This window comes from Sceloporus occidentalis, unplaced genomic scaffold, assembly GCF_023333645.1.
Source record: "Sceloporus occidentalis isolate IW3139 unplaced genomic scaffold, rSceOcc1.0.p SCAF_179, whole genome shotgun sequence".
NCBI classification, from domain to species: Eukaryota; Metazoa; Chordata; class Lepidosauria; order Squamata; family Phrynosomatidae; genus Sceloporus; species Sceloporus occidentalis.
This window is the reverse complement of record NW_028317159.1, coordinates 1171785-1199296: the sequence shown is the minus strand read 5'-3', so window position 1 is coordinate 1199296 and position 27512 is coordinate 1171785. Positions and strand designations below refer to the sequence as shown.

Here is a 27512-nt window from a genome sequence, read left to right as displayed (position 1 = left end):
CTACCTCACTAAAAGCAAGTGATGGAGGGAGGCAGATCTTTACCGGTCAAAGGCAAATGTTTATAAACATTGCCTTTGACCGAGCAAATCAAGATCACTCTCCTGAGTGATCTTTAGGCTTGGGGTGTCAATCACTGGATGCTGATGGCATCCAGCAACACCCCCTAGTGGTGAAAGCGATTTGAAATCGCTTCTGAGGCCATTGCCAGGAGAAGGGCAGCGCCATCTTTGAGGGTAAGTTTACCGGCGGCGCCATGCCGCCAAAAGCTTTGTTTAAGAAACGATCAGAGGTCGTTTCTTCCACTTAGTTGGTGTTCTTGAAATGCCTCGATATCGAGGCATTTCAAGAACACCAACTGAGTGGAAGAAACGACCTCTGATCGTTTCTTAAACGAAGCTTTTAGCGGCATGGCGCCGCCATATTTAAAAGACCTGCCGGCTTTTTTTTTAACTAATAAAAAAGCCCCGGGGAGCGATCTAATTGCTCCCTGAGGTTTTTTTTCTGTGTTGCTGAATGCCTCTATGTCGAGGCATTACAGCAACACAATCTGCTCGAAGAAAGCAATCTTTGCTTTCTGAGCCGATTTAACCCCATGACGGTTCAGGACTGTCAAAGGTCATTCTCCGACCGTTTGTCCATGACGGTCCTGAACCGGCAAAGGTCGCGAAGGGGTTAACTTGCAGTATAGTATATGAGTAATGAGCATCAATCGCAGCGTCTTATAAGTTAACTGTCATTGTCTCACACGCCAACTCCCATCAGTGTGTAGCTGCTGCTACGGACAAGTTAAAATGGCGTCAGCACCCTTATATATCTAATGCGCGTCCCTCCCCTTGTAAATGCTGATTGGCCAGAGAGAAAAAGGTAAGAAAAACTCCCACGAGTTGTTGGACCCATCAATCACAACCATAACAATCAATGAGACCACACCCATTTTTTTCTACTTCTACCTATCAGTTATTAAAATGTACCCTCCCACTTTACCTCATCAAGGAGCAACACCTTGTAATGGCTTGTACCAGTGGCTACACGTGGCAACGAATCCAAACAAATTTTCGTCACCTTTGAAATTTGTCTTTGTTAGTTTCGTTGGAGATCACCGATTTCGTTTTCTTTGAACGCACGAAACAGGCAATTTTCGTTAAAAATAAAGTTTGTACAAAAAACTAATGTACAAATCTATTCTACTCTTGATCTACTCCTTCTCTCCTGCCCTGTTGACTACTGATTTGTTGCACTCAGGCCAGCACCCGATACTACATTTTTGGTGTAGAGTGGTGTCATAATCATTATCAAATATTAAACTTTAAGCAGCATAATGTGTGGCATTCTTGAAAACACTTTCAGTAGAAGGAACCATTGCCAGAAAGTTTTAACTTCAAAATCTCAAAGATTTCTAGTTCTGTTGCTTAGTCACCTACGACTTTCAAGCCTATCCATTGACTAAGATTTTACCTGACATCTTCATCAGATGTTGGCCAGGATTCAAATCCTAGTTGTTTTAACAATACAAAGGAACTACAAAGAGAGTTGACCAAAAAACAACAGTTACACATGTGAGCCAGGTCAGCCTGAGCCCAAGTACAGAGTATATTTAAATACAGCAATACCAAGCATACCTAGCAGACCTGGAATTAAACTGTACTGGAACTGGAATGGTTTCCATCAAAGAATTGGCATGTTTTTGAATATGCAAACATCTCTTTCCCATAGGTATTTCAATAAGAGGTCATGGAACATCATGGGAGACCAGGCGAAGCGCATGGAGAACCGAACCACCCAAACCGCAGAGGTAAAAGGAACCACTATTTAGATTCACTGTAGTCTGCTACAGGTATCTGTACCTCCTCACTGCTGCACATATTTCTTTGTGTATGATGTCTTCCGATGAATTGATTTGAAAGACGCCATGTTTTAAAGCATGAAATGCATTAAAATGATTGTACGGATATCCACTGTGAATAATCCATAACCTCTGTTTTGAAACAAAATGTGTAATATTATGTGTTTTTCTACTAGGTGGTAGAGCTGGTGTTCATAGAGGACGTGGCAATGCCCGTAACAATGGCCAGTTGAGAAACCATAACCAACAACTTAGGAATCAAGGCTGGCGGCAAAACGAGGAGGTTGGCGAACAAAGAGGAAGGGGAAGGAATAATCAAAGGCCAGCAGAACATCAAGGAAACAATGGTCATAGAAGAAATTACAACCCCGATGCAGAGCCACAGCAAAGACCATTCCCTGAGCGAGCTCCAGGAAGTGAGCATCAGGTTAGACGACTTGGATTGAAAGATCTGGAAGCCCTACTGAAAAAGGATCCATCCGAGGTTGTAATCACACTAGCCTCACATTCGGGTCTTAAGGATCTGCTGTCAGCCACATGGATGAAGTCTAATTTTGTGGAGTTGCTGACCTCTGTTCTGTGCAGAGCCTGCACATCCAGAATAGATAGGCAGAGCATCCAGCACCTTCTAGGACAGGTCAAGTCCTCTTCCTATCTGCGCACCTGCCTCCCACAGTATGTGGTAGGGATGATTACAGAATCTGTCCCTGAGCGGCGACATTTCTACCCAGTTCATTTAACTAACATACTTCAACTTCTGCAAGAGATCATTAACATCTTCCCTGCCAGCACAGTGCTTGAGACTTCAATAGTGATCAACCTGCTCCCTCCTTCTATTAATGCTCTGCGTACATCTGGAGTGGATGTAGGAGATAAGATAGAGCAGAACCTGGAGATGGTAAAAAATAGAATAGAGCACCTTCAGGACAAGAGAAGAGAAGGAACTCTGAGAGCAGACACTCGTATTGTTTTTGATTCAGAAGTTCCTCCACAGGACTATAGAACTATGAGTGTGTACCCCAACTATGATGAAATTCACAGTAATGAGAAGCCATTCCTTAGGCCAAATTTACTGAACAACAAGTATGAAAGTACGGCCCTTTATCTGGACACACACTTCCGACTTTTGAGGGAGGATTTTGTACGTCCACTTAGGGATGGGATTCAGGAATTGCTTGAGTATGATGAAGATCGTGCCATTCGTAAAAGGAGGTTTGATGACATTAGGATTTACTTTGACGCACGAGTAGTAGCACCATTATGTACACCTTCTGGCATTGTTTACAAAGTGCAGTTTGACGTTGCACCCCTAAAGATGGTGCGTTGGCAGAACTCAAAGAGGCTACTGTTCGGTTCACTGGTTTGCCTGTCCCAGGACCAATTTGAAACCCTCCTCTTTGCTACAGTTTCCAACCGTGATAATAAGGAACTTGAGAAGGGTGTAGTACAACTGCAGTTCAGCGAACAGAGTCGACAGCAACTGGCAAGAATTCGCCCGTCTGACTCCTTCCTTATGGTGGAAACCACAGCTTACTTTGAGGCTTATCGACATGTCCTGGAGGGGTTGAAAGAGATGAGGGATCAGGACGTGCCCTTCCAGAAATACATTGTGGAATGCCAGAATGACTTGACACCGCCTCGGTACCTCAACATGGGAATCCATTATGATCTCAATTGTTTAAAAGTAGAGAAAGAAAGTTTTATCTCCCCCAAGAAGGATAAAATCAATATCCTAGAGCCAAATGACTGGCCATTGAAAGAAGATCTGGGTTTTGATGAGTCTCAGATGGAAGCTTTGAGACTAGCACTTACAAAAGAACTTGCCATCATCCAGGGGCCTCCAGGAACAGGTTAGGATCTCTAACTGGAGCACATGGATAGTAATAACACTGTTTATCCTAACATTCACCCAAAGCTTTTACAGATGTTTAGACCTTATTATAGGTAATAAGCCAGCAGCTTTTAATGTTTTGATTTATCCCAGCAAGTTTATGGCAGGAAGCATAAAATCTGTGTCCTTTATATTAATAGGAAATGTATTGATCTGTAATAATACAGCAATGGAATTTAAACATGCATGAGATAGGCATATAGCTATCCTGAATCTACGATGAGATCAAGCACTGATCAATGTTTGAGTCTACCATCAATTTCTATGTTTCCATGAAACTGTGGCCTTAAACCAAAATATTTGACTCAAAAATACTAGTAATTTGGCTGGTACATTTGTCCACTTCAAGAAATATTCATTAGGCCTATAAGAAAAAGTGATTTAATGTTCACTCTCAGATGTGTATCCAAGCTCTACAACCTAAAGACAACGCTTGTATAGTCCTTAGTTCCCTGGTCTTTAGTATTTCAGGAAGTGCATCCGAATCTACTGACCCTTTCTATAATTCTGTTAGGTAAGACCTATGTGGGTCTGAAGATCGCGCAGGCTTTGCTTACAAACTCTGATGTCTGGCAGATTAATGGTCGTGAGAACCCTGTCCTTGTGGTGTGCTACACAAATCATGCATTGGATCAGTTTCTGGAAGGTATGAACAACAAGCAGTGATGTTTCCTTGTGTACATGTCTTAGGCCATCAGGAAAAAAAGGGACAAAAATCCAACTAAGCTTTCAAATCTACGCACAGTGATATTTTTTATTAATATCCCTATATAAAAACTGACTCATAGATATACCCACTGTCTTTGTTGGCACAGGTCTCCCGCTCCTTCAGTAATGATCTCAGGGTACACTTCTTCCATGGGGTGCTCTTTGCTACCACACAGACTGGGCCAGTACATATATTAAATGTTTTAGGTATTCACAGGTTTTGTTTAACACAAATAGCTAATCAGCTAATCATATAGCAGCAACTCAATGCATTTACAGAGCACCAGAATGGGGAAGAAATGGGATTTAATTGAATTTGAACGTGGCATGGTGGTTGTTGGTCCCAGACAGGCTGGTCTGAATATTTCAGAAACTGCTGATCTACTGGGAATTTCACACACAACCATCTCTAGGGTTTACAGAGAATGGTGCAAAAAACATCTAGTGAGCGGCAGTTGTGTGACGGAAATGCCTTGTTGATATCAAAGGTCAGAGAATGGGCAGACTGGTTCGAGATGACAGAAAGGCAACAGTAACTAAAATAACAACTTGTTACAACCAGAGTGTGCAGAATACCTTCTCTGAAAGCACAACACCTCGAACCTTGAAGCAGATGGGCTACAGCAGCAGGAGACCACACCGGGTGCCGTACCTGTCAGCTAAGAACAGGAAACTGAGGCCACAATTCGCACAGGATCACCAAAATTGGACAATGGAAGACTGTTAGAACATTGCCTGGTCTGATGAGTCCCGATTCCAGCTGCGACATTCAGATGGCAACGTCAGACTTTGGTGTAAACAACATGAAAGCATGGATCCATCCTGCCTTGTATAAACAGTTCAGTCTGGTGGTGGTAGTGTAATGGTGTGGGGGAAATTTTCTTGGCACACTTTGGGCCCCTTAGTACCATTCGAGCATTGTTTTAACGCGACAGCCTACCTGAGTATTGTTGCTGGCCATGTCACCAGATCTCAATCCAATAGAGCACCTTTGGGATGTGGTGGAATGGGAGATTCATATCATGGATGTGTAGCTGACAAATCTGCAGCAACTGCGTGATGTCATCATGTCCATATGGACCAAATTCTCTAATGAATGTTTCCAGCACCTTGTAGAAAGTATGCCACGAAGAACGAAAGCAGTTCTGAAGGCAAAAGGGAATCCAACCCAGTATCAGCAAGCTGTACCTAATAAAGTGGCCAGTGAGTGTACACATAAACCCATACTTAAGAGAATATAAGTTGCCACATTATTTCCATCAAGTCTCTAGACCCCCGACAACTGTTATTTTACACCATGTAGAACCACCATGTACTCTCTTCTTCACTCTCTTCTTCGTCTAGATTCAGTGCTTTACTCATGTATTCAGTAATAATTTACTCTTTTGTTTCATGGCAGATTCTCTGAATTAGTTTATACTTCACACTTGCACACTTTCCAACTTTTTGGTTCCTTTGTAATTCTTTTAGGAATCCACCGGTTTCTCGGTAAAGGAATTGTCAGAGTTGGTGGGAGAAGCAACAGTGAGATTCTAAAACAGTTCACTCTCAGAGAGTTGAGGGGAGGTGGAGACTACCGAAGAAAACGTCCTCTTCACTTACATAGAGCGTATGGAGATGTAAGTGTTTGACCTTTAGTGGCCCTGGTTTATTTTAATACCCTCCTCATACAGCTTTACAACTCTCTCTTTCAATATTTCCTTATTTTTTTCCTGATCCTTTAGCTGAAAAGCCAAATGAAATTATCAGAGCAAAAGCTTGAGGAGGGAGGCCAGATCCTGCAGTGTTCTATCTCTGGGATCATCCGTGAAACACACCTGCAGAAGTACATCGATACCCATCACTGGGATAGCCTGCACTATGTCCTGGTAAGGAACAGTAAATTGTGTGTGAAAATAAAATGAAGGAAACTCCAGCTCCAGCAGTTATAAGTATTTTGTGTGTCACGAACTGTGCTATATCTCTGATGTTTTGTTTATATGCTTTATTAAAAAAAATAAAAAAGAACTTGCTAAAGGTCAGGGGAGGTTTGGCACCATTCAGATCTGGGGCAAGTCCAGCCACGTCACTCAGTGATATAGTGACCAAAACACATTTGTAGAACCCAAAACAATAACACAAGGAGAACATAAAGGACCCACTTAATTGTTTGTTAAAATCATTGTTACTTTGGAAAACCCGGTGGTTATTTGTGGAATTGCAACACGTGAGAGGGTTTATGGCAGCCTAGGGGCAAGAACCCATGTGCCCTGTGCCAGTACTCACTGCTAAAGGTGTGAAAGTGCTTTGCTATCGTAAGGAACTGAAAGTGTGCCAAAAGACAACCACAGGTGTTACCAAGTTAACCAGTGTAACAAAAGTTAACATTTTTAAATGGTGTGCTTCTTGTTATGTCCTGTTTGCCCTTTGTACAACACAGCAGCATATGATAGAGCTATATTAATTTGTTGGCAGATAGGAATAGCCCGACTATTGTTACTGTTTTTTTCTGCTGTAAAAGGAACCACAATGCTGATAGGAACAAAGTAAGAAGCTTTTGTTAGAGTTACAAAATGTTGTTACATAGTTCCCTAGAACTAAAAAATATTATTGGGATCAGAACTATTGCCCTTTTACTGTATGTGTGTGTATATATATATATATATATATATATATATATATATATATACACATATATATACATATACACACAAATATTACTGGAAACCTATAGGAATTAATTACTAAGTGTGTATTTTTTCCCTTCATCAGGATGACAGTGATTACTTTGCCAGGCCTAAACAAGGGAAACGTTCAGTGATTGTGGAGTGGCTGGGCTTGGGCATCACCCAATTTATCCGCACTCCAGAGCCTATTGGAGCAGGTAAAATGTTTCCTCTAGTATAAATAACGAAGAAAAAAATAACACAGCATTAAAACATTATTTCCATGCTGAAGTTGGGCTTTTACACTCTTGTTGTTCAGCAGAGCAGCCTCATGTGGTAGAGGAGGCTGAAGAAGAAGAGGAGGAGATGATTACGATCCCTGAGGAGGCCGATCTCATTCAGGCCGATCGTGTTCTTGATGATGAGGAGGAGGAGGCAAGAAAACCCAAAAAGAAGGACACAAATGAAGATGCAGAACTGGCTCAATATTTACTTGCTATGTCCCTGAACAACAAGGAGCAGGAAGACATGCAGCAAGATGAAGGAGGGTGGATGGTATGGACATCGTTGTCTTCTCACATGCTAGAAACATGACAACTCCACATACAGGGAGCAAATAGTAAACAAGATCACCTTAAAAGAAGCAGCAAGAAAGTGTAATATAAAGGCAGGATGAGACAGGATGGCAAGTAACTGTCTCCTTAACCCACCTTAGACTATCTCTGGGATATGTAAATTAAGGAGCCAGAAAGACTTCAATCCTCATCTTCGTTCTTTCACACAAACTTGGCAGCACAATTTAAGTAGATTTGTGTGACAACCAGAAGCCTTCCAGTGGTCACTGGACTACTATTTCAGTCTCCGTCCAACAGAAACTGCTATTCTACACCTGGGTGTGCTAAATGATGGGCAGACACTAACCCCAAGTATTAAAAACGACTTCAGCCTTTTGCAATGTACCTGTTTTGTAACAGCTGGTGTTGAGATGTAGGCCTGGGTTAATTCACTAGTCAAGCCTAATCTCTGACACTACATTTCCGTAGAATATTTAAAATTAGAAAATGGATTATTCTGGTGTCCGCACATAAATATTGGTGGGGAAATTATGTAATTTGCTGTAGTTAATATTTAGAAATACATGTAGCCATTGGCAAAGCCTAGTTTGGCCAATAATTAAAGGGCAATTCACGTATTCCAGTGATATTTGGTAGGGGCAGATGTATAATCTTCATCTAGAAAAGATGAATCAGGTAGGAAGGGAAATTAACAATATGTGTTAATGAGGTAATAGATGTATGACTTTATAGGGGCATTATATATTATAAGCCTATAAAGATATTCCATTAAAAATAAGCCGTTCAAACTACAATAGTTCTTGTAACTGCAGAATAAAATCTCCATCTCTCTGATTTTAACATCTGCACTTTTCTGTCAAGATGACAGGGGACCAGAAGAAGAAGAGAAAGCAAAGGATGAAGACAGAGCTGCGGAAGCTAGAAGCAATGACAGAAAATGAGGCCAAGCTTGTGAGAGATGTGTGGAGTCTGGACATTAACTCACGCTGGAAGCTTTACAGGTACAAAAAACATGTAAATGGTAAATTTCACAAGACACACTCACCTGAACAGGTATACAAATGCATCGATTTATAGAGAGTTTGAGAAAATAATAACGGAGTATATACTGTAGCTATGTGGACGAATATTGAAGATCTACACAAATCCTCGTGGAGCTCTAAGTTTGCACTGTTGGCTGTTTCCTAATCTCTCCCTCTGTCTACAGGCACTGGATACAACGTTACCAGCTTGATATTCGCCAGCAAATATTGACTCATGAACAAAAGTATCAGGAATTTGCAGATCGCCTCGCAGAAGTGAAGTTACAAGAGGACCTCCATATCCTTCGTAATGCGAAAGTCATAGGCATGACAACCACAGGTCAGCTGATTCTCCTGATGATGATATTCTACTATGATCAATAAGAGATCGGTCTTCAAACCAACCACTGTGCTTTTACTGTCCAGGAGCTGCTAGATATCGCCATATTCTGCAGGAGGTAGAGCCACGTATTGTCATTGTGGAAGAGGCGGCAGAGGTCCTAGAAGCTCATATTATAACCACACTCAGTGCTGCATGCCAACATCTCATCCTTATTGGTGATCATCAGCAGGTTTGTTTTCCTATTGCCCATCTTATCTGACCACTTCATCATCTGCATTGTCGCATGCGGATCATTGCTGGCAATTTTAGAAGCACCAGATACCATCTACTGTTACCCAAATGTCATTAACACAGAAATGCATATGATAAATGTGCCCCAGGTGAAGAAATTCTGGTCTATAGTGGATTGACATTAAAGGCCAAAATCCATTTGATGCCAATCCATATTATCATATCATCTAATCACCCATTTAATACATTCATATTGTAATAATTATTAGAATAGCAGTGTGACATCTCATTTTGTACACAGGAACATTCATTTCAAGAAAATGTCAACCTTATTTTTCTAAAAATATATGAAACTATTATTGTATAAAGTAATTGAAGTTTCTCCAGCCATCCTGTGCCTGGCTTAGCATGGCAAGTTTGGTGTAGGGCTGCTAAGCTGGGACCTTAGCATATGTAAAAGGATTCTGTGTTGAACCCAGCAGTAGCCGGCAAGACACTTACCTTGCTTAGGGGGATCCTCTGAGATGGTCCAGTAGGATCTGTGGCTGTAGTCTATCCAAATTACCAGAATGACATGTCTCCTCCCTCTGCACGGTTTGGAGGTGCAAAGGAGCAAGTGACCAACATCTCTTCTCCCTCGAGGTGGGCATGTATGAGCAGCCTGCCCCCCAGCCAGTGCCCTTCTGTTTCTAGAGAGACAAGAACAGTGAAGCAAATTTAATGAAAAAGGGACATCATCGGCCCTTTAAAGATTTGCAGTTGGCTACCTAGAACGTTAATACAGCAAAACATAGACCATCCAAACCAACCAAAGCATAAAATTCATGGTATAGTAACATGATTACTAAATGATTATTTCATATTTTGCAATCTATCCAGTGCAGAAGTATTTAGTCCTTAATGTATACAAACACAGCAACGTTCCTCAACATTGGTCCTCAAATACCCCAAAGAATAGACTTTGACTTTCACTTAAGTAAAAACAAATGTAGTTTCAATGCAAAGTTTTAACATACGTGAATCTCCATCTCTATTTCAGCTGAGGCCAAGCGCCAATGTTTATGATTTGGCAAGGAACTTCAACCTCGAAGTTTCACTGTTTGAGCGACTCATCAAATCTAACATTGAATTTGTTCGTTTGAATTACCAGGTAAGGAGTTTATGTTGGTCTGAGGGTCACCGTGGTTGTATTCTGAAGAACAAAATGTAGACAGCAAAGTGTATGATGTCCCCAAAGTTTTGTGTCACATTCATATATCTCAGTGTGATGTTTGGAAGTTGATAAAGGCAGTACCCATGATGTAAATATATTTGGCAAATTTTATTACAAGTGTATTGGATAGTAGAAACTGCATAGATTATAAAGGATAGTTACTTTTAGTACTATGTGATCCAAACAGAAGAAATGCAAGCAGCTCCCATACTTACATTGGGCTACGTTCTAGGAAAAGGTGATGTAAGATGAAATGATGCCGAGTCTAATTTATACATGGAAATATGTGATAAATGGGGCTCATGTGCCACACAATGTTTAACATTTAAACAGGCAGGGTTATATACAGAGTACATCCATGTATGAATGGGATGGACCATAGGACAGCATTCATTTTTAGAGAAAAACACATAAAAAAGGTGATAGCAATACTATGTAAGTCTGATGTCTGCCATGATCAGGTTTAAATGATGGCATACATCTATAATATGTTATGTACATCCACCAGTGGCCCTTTCCTGTGAAAAGGTTAATAACTTTGGTATGTAACTAGCAGTGGGTAGTCATCCTTTGATGGCTGACATCACATATCATTTGGTTATACGTGAAGCAGATGGAGAATTGGTTTACTCTCGCATTCGAGTTTATACTCATCTAACGCTAGCGTACTGCACTTTTACAGCATCGCATGCGGCCAGAGATGGCAAGGCTCCTCACCCCTCATATCTACTCAGAACTCGAGAACCACTCATCAGTGCTGAATTACGAAAACATCATGGTAAGGAGCTGGCAGTATGTGGAACAGAGAATGAGATACGGAAACCCTTTCACGGTCCAAAAAAGAGTTTTAAACAAGGAACTTGGAGTAAAGCAATCACAGGGGCTTTTAGATAATGTGGCACACAAAGACAGAGATAGTGGCAAAAACTTCATTAATAAAGCAGTCCAGTTTTAAAGATTGCTACTCCCATGGATTTCAATTTAATATCAGCTCCTATTAACCAAAATGGGAGCATTTTGAGGAGGAGATAAACGAGATGTGTCATCCTCGAACTCCAATAACTAAATACTGCCTACACTGATTTACTTGCAGAAAAAATGACTCTAATATACCTCTAATAAGAACATATTTTTGGTAATGGTAATCCTTTAATCAAGGCGCTATATGCAGTAAATTAGGGTACAGTTGAGAAAAACAAGTGTTTTGCACTGTATTTACTTTTCCTGCAGATCCCCTTAAGGACAATGGGGGGTCCCTAAACCCATTGAAAACAATGCATTTTGAGCCCGTACATGTACGGGCTTTGTCATTAAGGGGTTCAATTCAGATGCCACCTCATATTTACAAACCACAATTTGATGATTTATTCAGGTCAGGGCTTGTGAAACGATTGTTCAGTCTTTTCCCATAGGTCTCTATTGGTCAGGTGGTCCTATGAGACCGAGGCATTCTAGTTTTAACCAGGTGGGCTAATAGCTGGGATCCACTGTGTTAAATGCACATATAAAGCGGCTATTAACAACTACTCTGGTGATAAATAAAAGTGAAGCAAATGCATGGCGGGTGCAATACTGTATCTGCATGTATAAAGAGAATTAGCAGCCTTTATAAAGTCCTCTACTGCTGATGTGATCCTACAGCTTTGGATGTCACATTTAATAGGATACTCCAGCCATTATATGCAATTTAATGTGTAAGATAGCAGAGTGGTCCCTTTAAATTATCATCGTATCCCACTGAACAAACAAAACGGAGGGATTCTGCATAATACCACCGTATGTTTCCATGTCACCCCAGCTATGTTCAGAGCAGAGTATTTGTTTAGCTATGTAATTTACTTACCTCCACCTGGCTCTGCGCTAACAATAGCAGAAAGTGCTCATGCTGATTTCAATCAGTGACACAAAACATTAGATCACAGAGGAGGTGTTAAGCTGCAGCTCTGAGGCTGTAGGTTCTCCTTAAAGGTAAGTAATTATTGTTATTTTGATTAGTGCATTGTTAACATCTTACTTAGTACTTTAATGTGCATTATATGGGTCAGGATGCCCATAAAGTGGAGTGTCCTAAGTGGTTGTGGGTCAAATTCCACGGAAATATTTATAAATAAGCTGTGCCACTTTATGTGGGTTGTATGTTCACCTTGTCATTGACAGATAAACCTTTTGGGCAACATTCTGGAACATTTTAAAGTCATTGCAGAAATTGCAGTTTTTCTTGTTTTATCCTAGTTTTCGTACCACTGACACCTTTATAAATCCCCTCCAGTTTATTTTGTGGACTGAAACACTTCATTAATGTATAATTTTTCATGTCAATGTCATCATGTTAGTGACATCACTTTTCCTTGTCTTCATCATTTAGGGAGTGTCATCCAATATTTTCTTTGTGGATCATAGCTACCATGAGCAAGAAATCCAAGATGGGAAGAGTCATCAGAACAGACATGAAGCTCAGTTCATAGTGGAACTCTGCAAGTACCTCATCTACCAAAACTATAAACCATCCCAAATTACCATCCTCACCACCTACACTGGACAGCTATTTTGTCTACGCAAGCTCATGCCCGTCAAGATCTTCTCTGGAGTGAAAGTCCATGTGGTGGATAAATATCAGGGGGAAGAGAATGACATCATTCTCCTCTCACTGGTCCGAAGCAATAAAGAAGGCAAAGTGGGTTTCCTTAAGATAGCCAACAGAATCTGTGTGGCTCTGTCAAGAGCCAAGAAAGGTTTGTACTGTATAGGCAATATGAGCATGCTTGGAACGGTTCCACTTTGGAGCCAGATCATTCTAACTCTAAAGCAGAAAGGCCAAGTTGGTAAGTACCTAATGCTCTGTTGCCAGAACCACCCTGAGACACGCACCCTTGTGAGCAAAGCAGAAGACTTCAGCAAGGTGCCAGAAGGAGGCTGTGACCGAAAATGTGACTTTAGACTGAACTGTGGGCATGTATGTACCCGTGTCTGCCACCCTTATGACCTAGATCATAAGGAGTATCAGTGCAACAAATCTTGCGAAAAAGTACTTTGTAAAGATGGACACCAGTGCAAAATGAGGTGTTTTGAACGCTGTGGCCAGTGTATGGTGGAGGTGGAGAAAGTCATGCCAGTGTGTGGTCACTATCAAATGGTACCATGCAGCATCTCTGTGAGTTTATTCTCCTGTATTATACCATGTAAAAAAATCCTAAAGTGTGGTCATCAGTGTGACAAGCTGTGTGGCGAAGATTGTGAAGAGCGTTGTCCAGAAGAAGTCCCTGTGGACCTGAAGTGTGGACATAGCCAAATGATTGAATGTTGGAAAAAACATGATGTAGTGTTTGGAATGCCTGTGAAATGCAGGGAACGTTGTCATTTTCAGTTGCGTTGTGGGCACAACTGCCAAGGAACCTGTGATAGATGCTATCAGGGACGCTTTCATCAAAACTGCAGACAACCTTGTGAGAGGCTCCTAATCTGCTCACATAAATGCCAAGAGCCATGCACAAATGAATGCCCTCCGTGCAAAAGAATGTGCGAGAATCATTGCATTCATAGTAAATGCCATAAGAAATGCGGAGAAAGCTGTGTACCTTGCATGGAGCCATGTGACTGGAGGTGCAAGCATTACAGTTGTAGCAAACTGTGCTCTGAGCCCTGTGACAGGCCGCCATGTGATGCCCCCTGCACAAAGAAGCTTAAGTGTGGGCACACCTGCATCGGTTTATGTGGGGAACCCTGTCCGAGAAAATGCCGGGACTGCCATAAAGATGAGGTCACAGAAATTTTCTTTGGCTTTGAAGATGAGAAGGATGCCCGGTTTGTGCAGTTAGAGGATTGTGTTCATTTCTTTGAAGTCTCTGCCTTAGATCATTATATGGGAGTAGACAATCGTTCGACCACTGAGACTGTAATTAAACTTAAAACCTGCCCAAAGTGCCAGACCCCGATCAGAAAAAACTTGAGATACGGCACTATTATCAATAAGACTCTAGACGAGATTGAAAAAGTCAAGGAGAAGTTGAAAGGACCAGCATGTGAAAGAGTTGCTACTCAAAACCGACTTGAAGTCACATTGATGCAGATGGTTGACGTGAGGAGAAACTTCTCCATGGAATATATAAAGTTAAAAGAGTTGTTGGGAAAACCAGATTCAAGTCTCATGGCACTATCTACACTGGAAAATACTATGTTGTTTTATGATAAACTAGCCAAACTTTTCAATAATATAAAAAATGTGGATGATGGGGAAAAAACTGCCCTGAAGAATCATCTCCTTGAAATTAAGGACTGGCTGGGAAAACCACGATCATTTTTTACACAGCACGAACTCTCTGACTTACAGAGCGAAGTGCAACGTTTTAACTACCTTCTGGAACTGCTTACAAGATGCAAAAAAGCCTGGGGTAACATCAGTCCTACTGGGAAAAATGAAATCAAGGCATTAAGAGACATCTTGGAAGCAAAAAGAAGCTTCACTGAGAATGATGAAAAGCTTGTAAAAAGAAAACTGAAGGAACTAAAGGAGATCTACCCATGTACTGGCCTAGGAATATCTGAAAATGAGCGTGTTATGATTGTAGCTGCCATAGGCCTTAGAGCAGGTCATTGGTTCAAGTGTCCCAACAACCATGTCTACCTTATTACAGAATGTGGTGGGGCAATGCAAAGGTCCAAGTGTCCAGATTGCAAAGCAACGATTGGTGGAGACAGCCACACCCTTGATCCAACCAATACTCTGGCAACTGAAATGGATGGGGCGCGGCACGCAGCCTGGTCTACGGTTGCAAATGACATGATGAATTTTGAAGAATTAAGAGCACTGGGTGACATATGATTGAACACTTTGATTTTCTTTGACTTTTTTTTTTTATTCTTCACTACTATTTAGATCTAAATAATTCCACTATATTGTGATGAACATTATTGTCCAAATAAATTAAATAAAGTGCTTTCGATTTACACTGCAGTGGATGTGTTTGGCTGTATTACCAAGAACATTTAATCTAGTTATTTAATCAAAAGAAATTCATTTTATACTAGAAAAGACTAAAATGTTTAATTTTTTGTCCAAACCAATTGTGAGATGCTTAGTAAAAATGTTTTTTACGTGATGCGAGGAACGTCTGAGGAACACACACACACACACACTAACATACACATACCTATTTACATGCATATGTACATATCCATACATATAAACACACGCAAGATGTCATATTGTGGCGCTCAGAGTGCTGGGCTTGAGGGAGGGCGGCCAGCAGCGTCGGTTTGGGGGTATGTCCAGCTCGGGGAGAGGGGTGTTGGAGTAGCTGGTTTTACGTGCCCCCACATAACAGGGCCCTCTGTTATGCCAGTGAGTGTACATCTCAGTATTCCCTACTTCCAAGGTTTGTCAACCGCTACCTACATATGCGCCCAGGACACTGCTTCTGCATATCACTTATTAGCGTCATCACCAGTGCACATGCAGACAGGTGACAAGGAGAAAAAGAGTTAAAATGTGGCAAATCATTACAGGTATATATACTGATAATATAATAATTATGAATATGGGAAAAATAAATTAGAGCACATCTGTCATTAAAAAAATGACAAAATATCTCAGCTTAACCCCTTAAGGACCAGGCTGTGTTTTACCTTTTGTACCATTGGGACCGAGGCTGTTTTAACACTTTTGCGGTGTTCGTGTTTAGATGTAATTTTCTCTTTACTCATTTAGTGAACCCACACAAATTATATGTTGTTTTTTTCAGGACAAGAAGGGCTTTCTTCAGATACCATTGTTTTAATCATATTATCTAATTTCCCATAAAAAAATAATAAAATATGATGAAAAATGTAAAAAACCCCCCACATTTTCTGACTTTTACCCCAAAAATCTTTTACTCATCCAAAAAAGCTAATGAAAAAACCTACTAAATATATTCTACTATTTGTCCTGAGTTTAGAAATACCCAATGTTTTTATGTTTTTTTGCTTTTTTCTGCACGTTATGGAGCATTAAGTACAAGTAGCGTTTTGCTATTTCAAAACCATTTTTTCCAAATCTGGTAATTCTTCCCCCCATGTGCCATTTCGGGTATCTTTGAAGCCGGCCAATGCAATTTACCCCATCAAATCATATATTTTTGAAAACTAGACACCCCAAGGTATTTCAAATGCTAGAATTTTAACTCTTTCCATGCAGTAATTCTATCACCAGTCTTTGTCAAACTTTGTGGCAGTAACTTATTTTGTGTTTTTTATCGCTAAAATTGCTCTTCAGGTATGGATTTACAGCTCCTGGTATACATCACTTTCAAACAACACCCCAATATGTGTTCAGCAACATCTCCCGAGTACAGTCATACCCCCCATGCATGGGTTTGTCGGGTTGTTTGGGAGGTAAAACGCCATATTTAGGAAGTGCACATTTTTTAACTTGGAACTTTTACATCTGGTCATTCTGCCCCCATGTCCTAATAGGACCATCTTTGAAGCCGGCTAATTCAATTTACCCCATCAAACCATATATTTTTGAAAACTAGACACCCCAAGGTATTTCAAATGCTAGTATTTTAACCCTTTCCATGCATGAGATTCTACCACCAGCCTTTGCCACACTTTGTGTTAGTATTTTTTTGGTATTTTTTTTTTTTTACACAAATTGTACTTTGGGTATACATTTATAGCTCCAGGTATACGTCACTATCAAACAACACCCTAATATGTGTTCAACAACATCTCTCGAGTACAGTGATACCACCCATGCATGGGTTTGACTGCTGTTTGGGGTTAAAAGGCCACATTTGGGAAGTGCGCTTTTTTTCCCCCTATTTTGGTCAGTCTGTGCCTATGCCCTATCTTTGAGCCTGGCCACTACAATTTACCTCATAAAACCATATATTTTTGAAGACTAGACACCCCAAGGTACTTAAAATGGTAGTATTTAACCCTTTCCATGCATCAGATTCTACCACCAGCCTTTGCCACACTTTGTGGTAGTATTTTTTTCACACAAATTGTACTTTGGGTATAAATTTATAGCTCCAGGTATACGTCACTATCAAACAACACCCTAATATGTGTTCAGGAACATCTCCCGAGTTCAGTCATACCCCACATGTATGGGTTTGTCTGGTGTTTGGGGTTAAAATGACACATTTTGGAAGTGCGCTTTTTTTTCCCCATTTCGGTCAGTCTGTGCCTATGCCCTATCAAACCATTAATTTTTTTTAAATTAGACACCCCTTGGGTATTTGAAATGCTTTTATTTAAATTTTTCCACGTCAGGATTTTTGGGAAGATACAGCGCAAATTTTAGCACTTGCTCATAATAATAAACTTTATTTTTTTATTTTACTCTTTTTGGACTTTTTTTTTTACATTTTGCTGGAACTGGATAGTTCCTCTAAAGCATAATAATTTTTAAATGTTACCATGTTTTTTTTAAGCTTTTTCTTTTTTTAAATATTTTACTAATCACATAGTGATTAGAAAGCTGGGCTCCATTGACTTGTATGGTTGAATGCAGTACCTGCATTCAACCTGCAAGTGGAGCCAGAGTTCTCTAGAGGGTCTGGAGACTGTCTAGCGAACTTTTTCAACTTTATTATTTTTTTTCCCGGGCCGCCTGCGGAAGACTGCGTGCAGCTGCGGCTGTGACCGCTCTCCGGAGTGGTCACAGCCCACCCTGGGGTAAGTATTTGGTGTCGCTGGATGCCTCCTGATCAAGGCATTCCAGCGACACCATTGAAGTTTAGGAGGTGATTGTTGATCGCCTCCTAAATGCTTTTAAAACAGGCGTCCGCCGCCATACAATGTATGGCGGATGTTGACGCCCCGGGGAGGGGCCAGAGATGGCCCATCATGCCGATCTCGGTGTTGCTGAATGCCTCGACATCGAGGCATTACAGCAACACCGTTTAAGCTTAGAAAGTGATCGTTGATCACTTTCTAAGCTTGTTTAAGTCTGATGACGTGTTAGGCACGTCATAGGTCATTAAGTGACTGTTTTGCATGACGTGCCTGACCCGGCAATGGACGTTAAGGGGTTAAAATGACTACAAATGCATGTTACAGGGCTGCATTTAATTTATTGCTGCCTATATGATGCACCTCAGGGCCGGACTGGGAATGAAAAGCAGCCCTGGAAACATTTGGAGACCAGCCCCATATAGTTTATCTCGCGGTCGAGCTCTAATAAATTAAATACATTACACATAACGGAATCAAAACATTTGCTACTGCAAACATTTTTAGATGAAAAAGTTCCATTTTATTCAGTGGAACAAAAAAGTGATCACATTATTCTTCACGATATTCTTGTAAGAAACTTTTGGCTATTAGTACCACCACAACTGTTCTAGCTCTGCATCATCCAATGAATACCTCATCCCAGATACATTAATTTTTTTAAAATTGGCACACAGTTCATGGTGCAAAGTGGTCTGCAGTATGTTTATGTAAAAGGTCCTCTCTTAATGGGGAAGGACTGCGAAACCAAGGGAATAATTAAATCAGTTCTTACAACTAAATTGGGTTTCACTCTGAAGATCCCCACCACCATTCAAGTTTCTGCGATTAATCCTTTGTGATAAGATACGCAGATTGAAATAAGAGTAAATAACACAATACCTTTACTTTTCCTCTCACTGATTTCTGGGCCACTCCTCTGAAGTGACTACAAATTCAGGAGGGCGTTTTATCTCTGGATAAGTAAACATTAAATAAATCAATTTATTACTACAGTAAGTACAGTGCACACACCGACACCCAGACACACATACCAGGACAGGCTCTGCCACACCAACACCCAAACACACACCAGGAAAAGCTCTACCACACCAACACCAAAACACACACCCGGACAGGCTCTGCCACACAGACACCCAAATACACACCAGGACAAGCTCTGCCACACAGACACCCAAATACAAACCAGGAAAGGCTCTGCCACACCAACATCCAAACACACACACACCAGGACAGGCTCTTCCACACCAACACCCAAACACACACCAGGACAGGCTCTGCCACACCAACACCCAAACACACACACCAGGAAAGGCTCTGCCACACCGACACCCAAATACCGCAGTTGCTCGGTTATAAGACGACCCCCCCAAATCTGAATATTAATTTAGGAAAAAAAGAAAAAGCCTGAATATAAGATGACCCTATATGGTAAAAGTTTTACTAGTAAATATTAATTCATGTTAACTATTTTTTCATATTTAATAAAAGCTATGATTGAGAAAAATATATTTTTTTGTTTATATTTCCCAACCTGCCCCCCAGTTACACACATCTGCCCCCAGAAATGCCTATATTCCACTCTGGCATATAGGGGGTTAAAAGGCATATCATGGGACAGAGTGGCATATAGGGGCTAAAAGGCATTTCTGGAGGCAGAGTGGCATATAGGGGGTTAAAAGGCATTTCTGGAGGCAGAGTGGCATACAGGGGGTTAAAAAGCATATCATGGGGCACTCCGCCTCCAGAAAAGCCTTATGCCCCCCATATAACCCCCCCGACTTACCATTGCTTCTGACTCCCTGGTGTCTGGTGGGGGCAGAGGGTGGAGGACGGCGTTCATGAAATTAAAGCGGCCGGCGTGCACGCACCGCGCCCAGGGCCAGACTGGGAACGAAAAGCAGCCCTGGAAACATTTTTTATCACATTATTTATATTAAAATGTCAGAAAGCAAACATTTTAAAAGGCCCTAATAAATTAAATACGTGGGACGAAGTGCTGAGGCACAGCCATTGGGCGGCACGGTGCGTGCACGCCGGCCTCTTTAATTTCATTAGGCGCCAGCGGCGGCGGCCTAACTGCCGCACGACGGCCGATTTCAATCCCGCTCGCAGCCGCATAGCGGCTGTTTTGAATGTTAGTCTGGGCCAGTCCGGCCCTGGTGCACCGGTTATCGGCATCCCTAGTTAAATGAAATGATTAACCTTGATAGCATTTGGATAGAGTTTTCCCCAGGAATGAAAATATAGATATGCCTGGCTGATAAATGTATTATTATTTATTAAGCGCCCACATGGATTCCAATCTAGCCTCATGGCAATTTTCATACAAAATTTCTGGCATTAATAATGAACTCACAAGGGCCCCACTTAGCTTACAATCTAAAACGACGAGTTACACCTCTACACGTCTGATCCGTACTCCCAGAGCGCTCAAGTGTTTTCACCCCGATCTCAGGGTGAAGGGGCAGATTCTGTGGGGCACACAGTCACAACTGACCGCTTCCTGTTGTACCCAGCTGCGACCATACGTGCCTCCCCAGTGTTTTTTTCTACCAGTATGTTACGATTAAAAAGCAACATCTCTGCTTGAATGCAGGTGACATAATTAAGTGTATCTTTGAACACTGGCAAGTCAATGCTTTCACGAGGACCGATATTGGAGCCTTTCGAGTAACACATTTGGCGAGTTACTACATAGAATGTTCACAATGGACTATTAAAGGGTTAATATTTCAAGAACAGACCTTACAGCCCACCGAACTTCGTGTAAAAAAACTTTAGCGGATGACTGTTGCTATGGTTACCATATAGTTCGAAATAATAAAGACATGACACTACTATTTTCGTGTCGCCATCGCAAGGCCCGCCCCGTTGACTCCAAGAAAATGTCAGCTGCCCCAGAGCTCTACTCTGGGTGCTGGACCCAGTTCTCGTTGGTACAGGAAGCGACGTCGGTGTGTGTCAGTCTTTCTCGTCCGGCATTCCGTTATGCTCTCTTGCAGTGGTTCCGGAAAGATGGAACCTGTTCAGAACCTGGCGGACAGTTTGCGTGCGGTGCTAGGGAGACTGCGAGGCAAGTTTCGTGTGTTAATCCGTTCTTCTTACGTCTGTAATCTGTTTCTGCCGTAACTATCATATCTGACCTAAAGCTTGGGCTATATTCGTTGCCCCGGTTCTTATTATCGTATGTGGGTTTATGTCAGTACCCGGTCCGTGACATGTGACAGCTGACAGTCGTATAAACACGTGCGATTTATTATTAAACCTAAAATTAGGGCAGTCACCATAGCAACCAGCAGTGCTGGTTCTTCATTAAGCGCTTTGCATCAGAATTGTTTCCCTCGCCCGCTGTATTGATCACAACTAGCTTTATTTTTCTCAGCTAAAATAATCTTCTCTGCCCTATTTAATGCCCATAAAGTTGTTTTTTTCTCTAATTTGGTTTTGTGTATTTTATTTCTACCGTCTGCACCGTTGCAGTTTTGATCTTTAGTCCAACATCATACTGTAAAGTATTTCTGTACAGGTACTGTGTAGGTAGTACTTTTGCAGAGGTGGTAGAAGCTAATACAGACAGGGGATTTAAACATGTATGTGACAGGCGTAAAGTTATCCTGGATCTGGATACAGGAATAATGAGCAGACTAGATGGCCCGGATGGGTCTAATCTGCCGTTTTAGAGTTCACCGCTAATGTTCTGCAACTTTTTTAATGGCCGAGGTAATATACCCGTTACTGTTTGTTTATATACAGATGGAGAGTCTAGAGAGAAAACCAACTTCAATGCACCAAACTTCTGGGAAACACTCGGTAAGAAACTTTGATTCCAACCCTTCCCGAAAATTATTTCTTGATCATATAAAACTATTCCTCGACCCCCCCCCCAGGGGCTGCTTAATTTTATTATTATTATTTATTGTTTTATATAGCGCCATCAAATTCTGTAGCGCTATACAATGGGTAGACAGGACATAACGAGTAGTATGTAACATAACAATATGACTTACAGAGACAACAGGTGAGGAGGGCCCTGCTCAAACGAGCTTACAATCTAAATGTCACAGAACTGGAGACATGTTCTTACTTCATCTCTCGTTATATGATTAGATCTTCTTAGGAAAGAATAAAGTGACAGATCAGAATATGAACAAATGACACAAATACATTTTAGACAATGTGATGCAATTGGCTTCCATAATCTAGCATTATGTTAACAGGTGTGCTACCTTAACATGTGCTTTACATGGCAAACTTACCCGCGTATTAGCATTGTGTTTTTGCACACTGATGCCTTTGTGTCCTTGAATCTTATACATGATGTGCTCATTTGTACATTTTTTTCCCCCCTAACAATAACTGTAGTAATTTCTGTGTTTATGCGTATTCTGTTGTGAAATATTTTTCCTAACAATAATTATACTGAGATTATTATCTTTTATTTATATACCACTTGGTACAATACATATATTCAATTGACAGACTAAGACAAAGCAGAAATGAATGAGCAGATACAACATACAAAGACAACAGATGAGAGCTCTTATAGCGAAACGCATTGATTAAATGGTTTGGTGGTCCAGCCACATTATTCTACTGGATAACCACCTCTCCTAACTCAAGGAGAAGCCATGCTTTGGAAATGGAGAAACTTTCCAAAGGCAATGGTTGGGGGTGGGGGATGGGTTCCAGCTGGCAAAAAGGGAACACTTAAATTCTAGGGTCCCTCCAAACCAAGGTAGTGATGATCATATCTTTTGTGAAACACAAAAACAAGCTATAAATCAGCATGATATTTAGTGTTTATCCTATTTTATTACGCCATTCCAGGTCAGACCTTTAAAGTCATTTCTCAGGAAGCTACTAAGATGAGTTTGGCTTTCTCCAAGCCCCCGATGCCATCACACGAGGTAGGAACGTAATGGATTTTTGGAGGCCCGATTCATGCTGTCGTTTACCATATAATCCTTTATCGTTCTTTGTATGTTTTTCCAGGACAATCAGAAGTTAAGTGATGGGCTTCTCAACTCTGTTCTGGCAGCTGCTACCGTGTATTATTCATTTCCCAAGGTGCAAGGTAAGGACAAGGGCCATACAGCAAAAACTTACCATATATTTGGGACCTTTATCCCATTAATAGGATATATTTAAATATAAAGTCTACGTACTATGCAGGACCCCATACTGATTCTTTGTTTCTTTCTCAAGGACAATTGAGACATTTACCAATGAGGATAAATAATATTTACTTCTCCTGTATTATGGACTTATTGGATGATCATGTGTTGTTGTCACATCCAGGTATCACCCTACGTAAGACTGTGCGAGAGGCGGTGGCGGATGTCATAGAGGGCACCATTCAGTTGGTGGACGTTATCCTGAATTCTCGCATACAGAGGTATCAGTCACATTAAGTGCAGGTCCTACCTTGGGTTCGGGCCCCCTTATCCTTCTCGTGCTTCCCTTTTGTTCTCTCATGATGCTCTTTCCCTTCAGTCTGTCACAGGCACAGTTGGTCTCTACAGGCAGTGTCTGGGAAGCATGTGACCAGTTTGAACAGCTTCCAAAAGGTTTGTTCACCTCCTGCTATTCATTCTTCGTACATCCTGTTTGTGTTTTTGATTATTAATCTGTATGTTCCACAACATTGTCCTATTTTTCTTTTAATTACTTTGGGATGTCTCATTGTGGCTTTGCTGCTGTCATTCTTCCCGAGTTCTTCACTGTGAATGTGTCTTCATCCATCTGATGAAATGCTATTAGATGTAGCCTTGTCAACACTTTACGCTGGGATTGTGTCTCCTAACCATCCCACGATTTCCACGTGTACCTCCACAGATAATAAAGCTGCGGTGGTGGTGCAGGTGTCGAGATATCTGGCTGTTGTGAAGGATGCCATAGAGGAAGTGGAGCAGGTAATGATGTTTTCTCCTTCTTTGCCACATTTCTTTTATGGGACCTCTTTATGACCCTTATCAACTATATTGTTACAAGCTTCATGTGTATTGTATCTATTTAATGTGGCTCTTCTGGTCCAAACGTACGACTATGGCTGTTTTCCATAAAATATGCCTTAACTACGTTACTGATGATTTCAAAGGCTAGTTGAGGGTCATCATTTTTGTTCCAACACCATCTGAAATGCTTCGCATCGACTGTTCTTGTCATGTGCTTTTTGTTTAGTTTAAAAATAAGCTGGATGAATTATCTTATTCACCAGGCTTTGCTCATCATCGTTTAGTCATTACCTTTACACGTGATATGCAGGCTTCAGCAGGTGAAGATGATCCTTTCAATGACATCTTAGATGACGATGAAACAGGAGGTCGCTGCAATCAAGACACCTATTGGTCAGAGGCAGATCGTAAGCTCATGGGACCCTGTCTTGGCCTGATGAAGGCCTCAAAAGCCTGTCTGAAGAAGGTTCTGGGGGCTTTGAAGGCTCAAGGGAAAGTGGACACAAATGAACACGTGGCTCAATTGGATGACCTGGCAGATGTTACACAGGAGATCAGCCCAAGGTAGGAATGCACTGAGCTCCTGCTTCTTAATAGGGTCCTTTAATTCAAAATGTTGTTCTCTCTGTGAGCTTCAGGTTTAATATTAATGCCCAAGAATCATTACAAACTTTGTTATTCTTGCTTCTTGGTCAAATAACATCATTACATGGTAATTTATTTCTAAAACATCTTGTTCTATGAATCGGTGTTGAAAAAACCTTTTTAAATCTTTGTGACCGTGGCTCCTGAATTACTAAATTATTGTTAATCTTGTCCTACTCTGGGATTAAGTACACTGTACATGGCGGGTCCTATTGAATGTGGGTATATCAAGTCTTTGCAGTGCTGGCTGGGAGTGTATATCTCTCTGAAGAGAAAATAGCTGTGAAATGTGTTATCTTTCTTAGTGTTGACGAACTAGCCTTGAGTTTGTACCCTCCGATGAACCATGCAGCTGTACGTCTAAATGTAAGTATCATTATATTTACCCTCCCGTGTTACATACGTCTGCCTTCCAATTAATTCAGCCTTTGTATCTTTTTTGTTCTTTCCCACCATCTTCTCTTTCTGTTTTTTTTTTTACTGGTGTGCCAATTTCTTCCATAGGTCATATCAAGATTTTTATTGCATTTAGTTAAAATTGGTCAGCGACTAATACACTTCTCCATCACACTCGTGTTTTTCAGGGAGCGCAGTTAGCCTCTGTTCTGAAGAAAGTGCTTGAAATTGCAAGGTTTGTATATTCCTTATGTTGTTTACTGCTAGGTGACTTTTCAGTGTGCCTCTCCCAATTGGCAAATAACAAGGAAAGACCAGATGCTGTCCCTTGTAGCAGGGAAGAAAGAACATGCATATGGTTCAAAGAATGGATGACTATTGAAGATAGCTATGTTTAACAGTATCTTGGACTATAAATGACAATGATACAACATATCCCTTACGAAAAAATTACTGCAGTTTTTCTGAAGTAATACTGCCGTTTTTTGGACATGAAAAAACTGCAATACTGCACTTTTACTGCAGTATTACTGCACATTTACTGCAGTTTTACTGCATTTGTACTTCACTGTACTGCAGTTTTACTGCAGTTATTTTTGTACGGAAGTACAAATTCAATAAAGCTGCAGTACATTGAAGTACAACTGTAGGTTTGCAATATAAAAAAAAAAAGTGCAGTAAAACTGCAGTACAGTGAAGTACAAATGCAGTAAAAGTGCAGTATTGCAGTTTTTTCATGTCCAAAAAACTGCAGTATTACTTCAGAAAAACTGCAGTAATTTTTTCATAAACGATAATAATCAACTCAAGTGCATACATTGGATTCTCAAAGATTGTCATTTGGAGGGCCTTTTAATTTAGTAATCTGTATGTCAGCGGTGCCAAATGACAATACTGAAATCTATTAGATTAGGTATTTTGCCTAGAGGACCTCTAATTTACGGATTATACCATGCAATGCCTTACTTTATTTGAGCAGATGCAAAAGTGTGTTTGAGAGCGTAAATGATGTACGATCTGAGTGTTGTGTGTCTTTTTCTTAGAGCCAGCCATGTGTGCACTGAAGAGGAATCCTCCTGGATCCAGTTCCTCAGCGGGGCTGTTGACCACAACATGGAAAAAATAAAGAATTTCACCCAGCATGTCGTATGAGCATATCATTCAGTTTGATGAGCACTCTTATCGGGATGTAAAGGCATCTTCTTCAATCTTCTCTGTTGGAGAATCTCATATTTTGTGCGACTTGTGCTTTCCGCAGGGACAGTGAATCGTTTGGCTTGTTTTGGATTGATACTGGGACCACGAGAAGACTAAATTCTTACAGACATTTGTTAACTTATACTTTATAGTTATTGTTTAATTACTTCATCACATGGTCTCTTTTTGAGATGTTTGGTATTTAAGCTACATTTCTGAATGTCTTTATGAGCAAGGCTAATGTAGGTCTTCCAAATGTTCCCTGTTCTTCTGCCATTGTGACCATGCATGACCACAAATGAGTTATATGGATACTTGAAACACCCAAAGAAAAACTATTTGCATGCTGTGTTCAGACAATGTCTTTGTAAAATAAGAATACTATTTTTTAACCTTATCAAATATATTTTTGTTTTTGACGGACTTCTCAGTTAAGGTATATTAAAAGCTGGCTTGGCGTTTGCATCGGAGAGTTATGGATTTCTGCTTTCCTTTCCGTCATGTAGATGGTAATTGAGATACAAAGTAAAGAGTATTTCTGCTGCAGAGTAGTGAATGTGGAGCTGTCAACTCTAACATCACATTGGTTTCCATGCTGATTGTCACATTTTACAGCTTTGGCTCCTTTGAAATGTATTTGCGTTTTGCACATGGTGAACGCTGAAGTCCAGGGTTCTGAAATACATCTGTTTGTTACAATACAACGGCTGTATATTTCTGTGCGATACGAAGGCTAGTAAAAACAGATATTGCCAACACTTTAGAGTAGGGCTGCAACTAACGATTATTTTAATAATCGATTAGTTGGCCGATTATTTTTTCGATTAATCGATTAATCGGATAAAAAAAAACAATATGCTAATTTTTTGTTTATTTAAAATAATTTAATGAACTGGATGTTAAAAAAACAACTTAAAATTTACATTAACATTCTTATTTTGTTATGATGTAATAAAAAAACAATATTTTCAAAGTACAAAAACCCAAACACAATATTTATGAAACAAAATAACCCCAAACATTCTGAAAAGAGGTGGACTATTACTGTTCAAGAAACTTTGCCCCAGCCCTGGCACTTTGCACCCAGCACTTTGCACCCGGCCCTGGCACTTTGCACCCAGCCCTG

At 40.7% G+C, this 27512-nt stretch overlaps 2 protein-coding genes across 2 annotated transcripts; both read left to right on the top strand.

The window, feature by feature from the left end:
* The first annotated feature begins 1732 nt into the window (after window positions 1-1732).
* On the top strand, window positions 1733-15305 carry LOC149278835 (NFX1-type zinc finger-containing protein 1-like). The gene is made up of 14 exons (XM_089501715.1): window positions 1733-1793; window positions 2021-3694; window positions 4250-4381; window positions 5914-6062; window positions 6168-6328; window positions 6376-6395; window positions 7229-7306; window positions 7411-7643; window positions 8525-8664; window positions 8871-9025; window positions 9112-9257; window positions 10299-10409; window positions 11155-11250; window positions 12838-15305. The coding sequence occupies exons 1-14, from the start codon at window positions 1733-1735 to the stop codon at window positions 15289-15291; spliced, it is 5610 nt and encodes a 1869-aa protein (XP_089357841.1). The 3' UTR covers window positions 15292-15305.
* A 5904-nt stretch (window positions 15306-21209) lies between these two features.
* On the top strand, window positions 21210-26341 carry LOC149278834 (cyclin-D1-binding protein 1 homolog). Its single transcript, XM_089501683.1, has 11 exons — window positions 21210-21267; window positions 21948-22004; window positions 23022-23101; window positions 23187-23268; window positions 23493-23589; window positions 23688-23761; window positions 24030-24106; window positions 24459-24712; window positions 25099-25159; window positions 25378-25424; window positions 26233-26341. Exons 1-11 carry the CDS (start codon window positions 21210-21212, stop codon window positions 26339-26341), a joined length of 996 nt encoding a protein of 331 aa, XP_089357809.1.
* Window positions 26342-27512: the final 1171 nt, after the last annotated feature.

Bases quoted from the DNA above. Each gene is read 5' to 3' on its own strand.
- LOC149278835 (XM_089501715.1), top strand. From the start codon at position 1,733: ATGGAACATCATGGGAGACCAGGCGAAGCGCATGGAGAACCGAACCAC. The intron at 6,063-6,167 runs GTAAGTGTTTGA...CTGATCCTTTAG, and splicing joins TACATAGAGCGTATGGAGAT to CTGAAAAGCCAAATGAAATT. The intron at 9,026-9,111 runs GTCAGCTGATTC...TTTACTGTCCAG, and splicing joins CATAGGCATGACAACCACAG to GAGCTGCTAGATATCGCCAT.
- LOC149278834 (XM_089501683.1), top strand. From the start codon at position 21,210: ATGGAACCTGTTCAGAACCTGGCGGACAGTTTGCGTGCGGTGCTAGGG. The intron at 23,590-23,687 runs GTATCAGTCACA...CTTTCCCTTCAG, and splicing joins CTGAATTCTCGCATACAGAG to TCTGTCACAGGCACAGTTGG. The intron at 25,160-25,377 runs GTAAGTATCATT...CGTGTTTTTCAG, and splicing joins ATGCAGCTGTACGTCTAAAT to GGAGCGCAGTTAGCCTCTGT.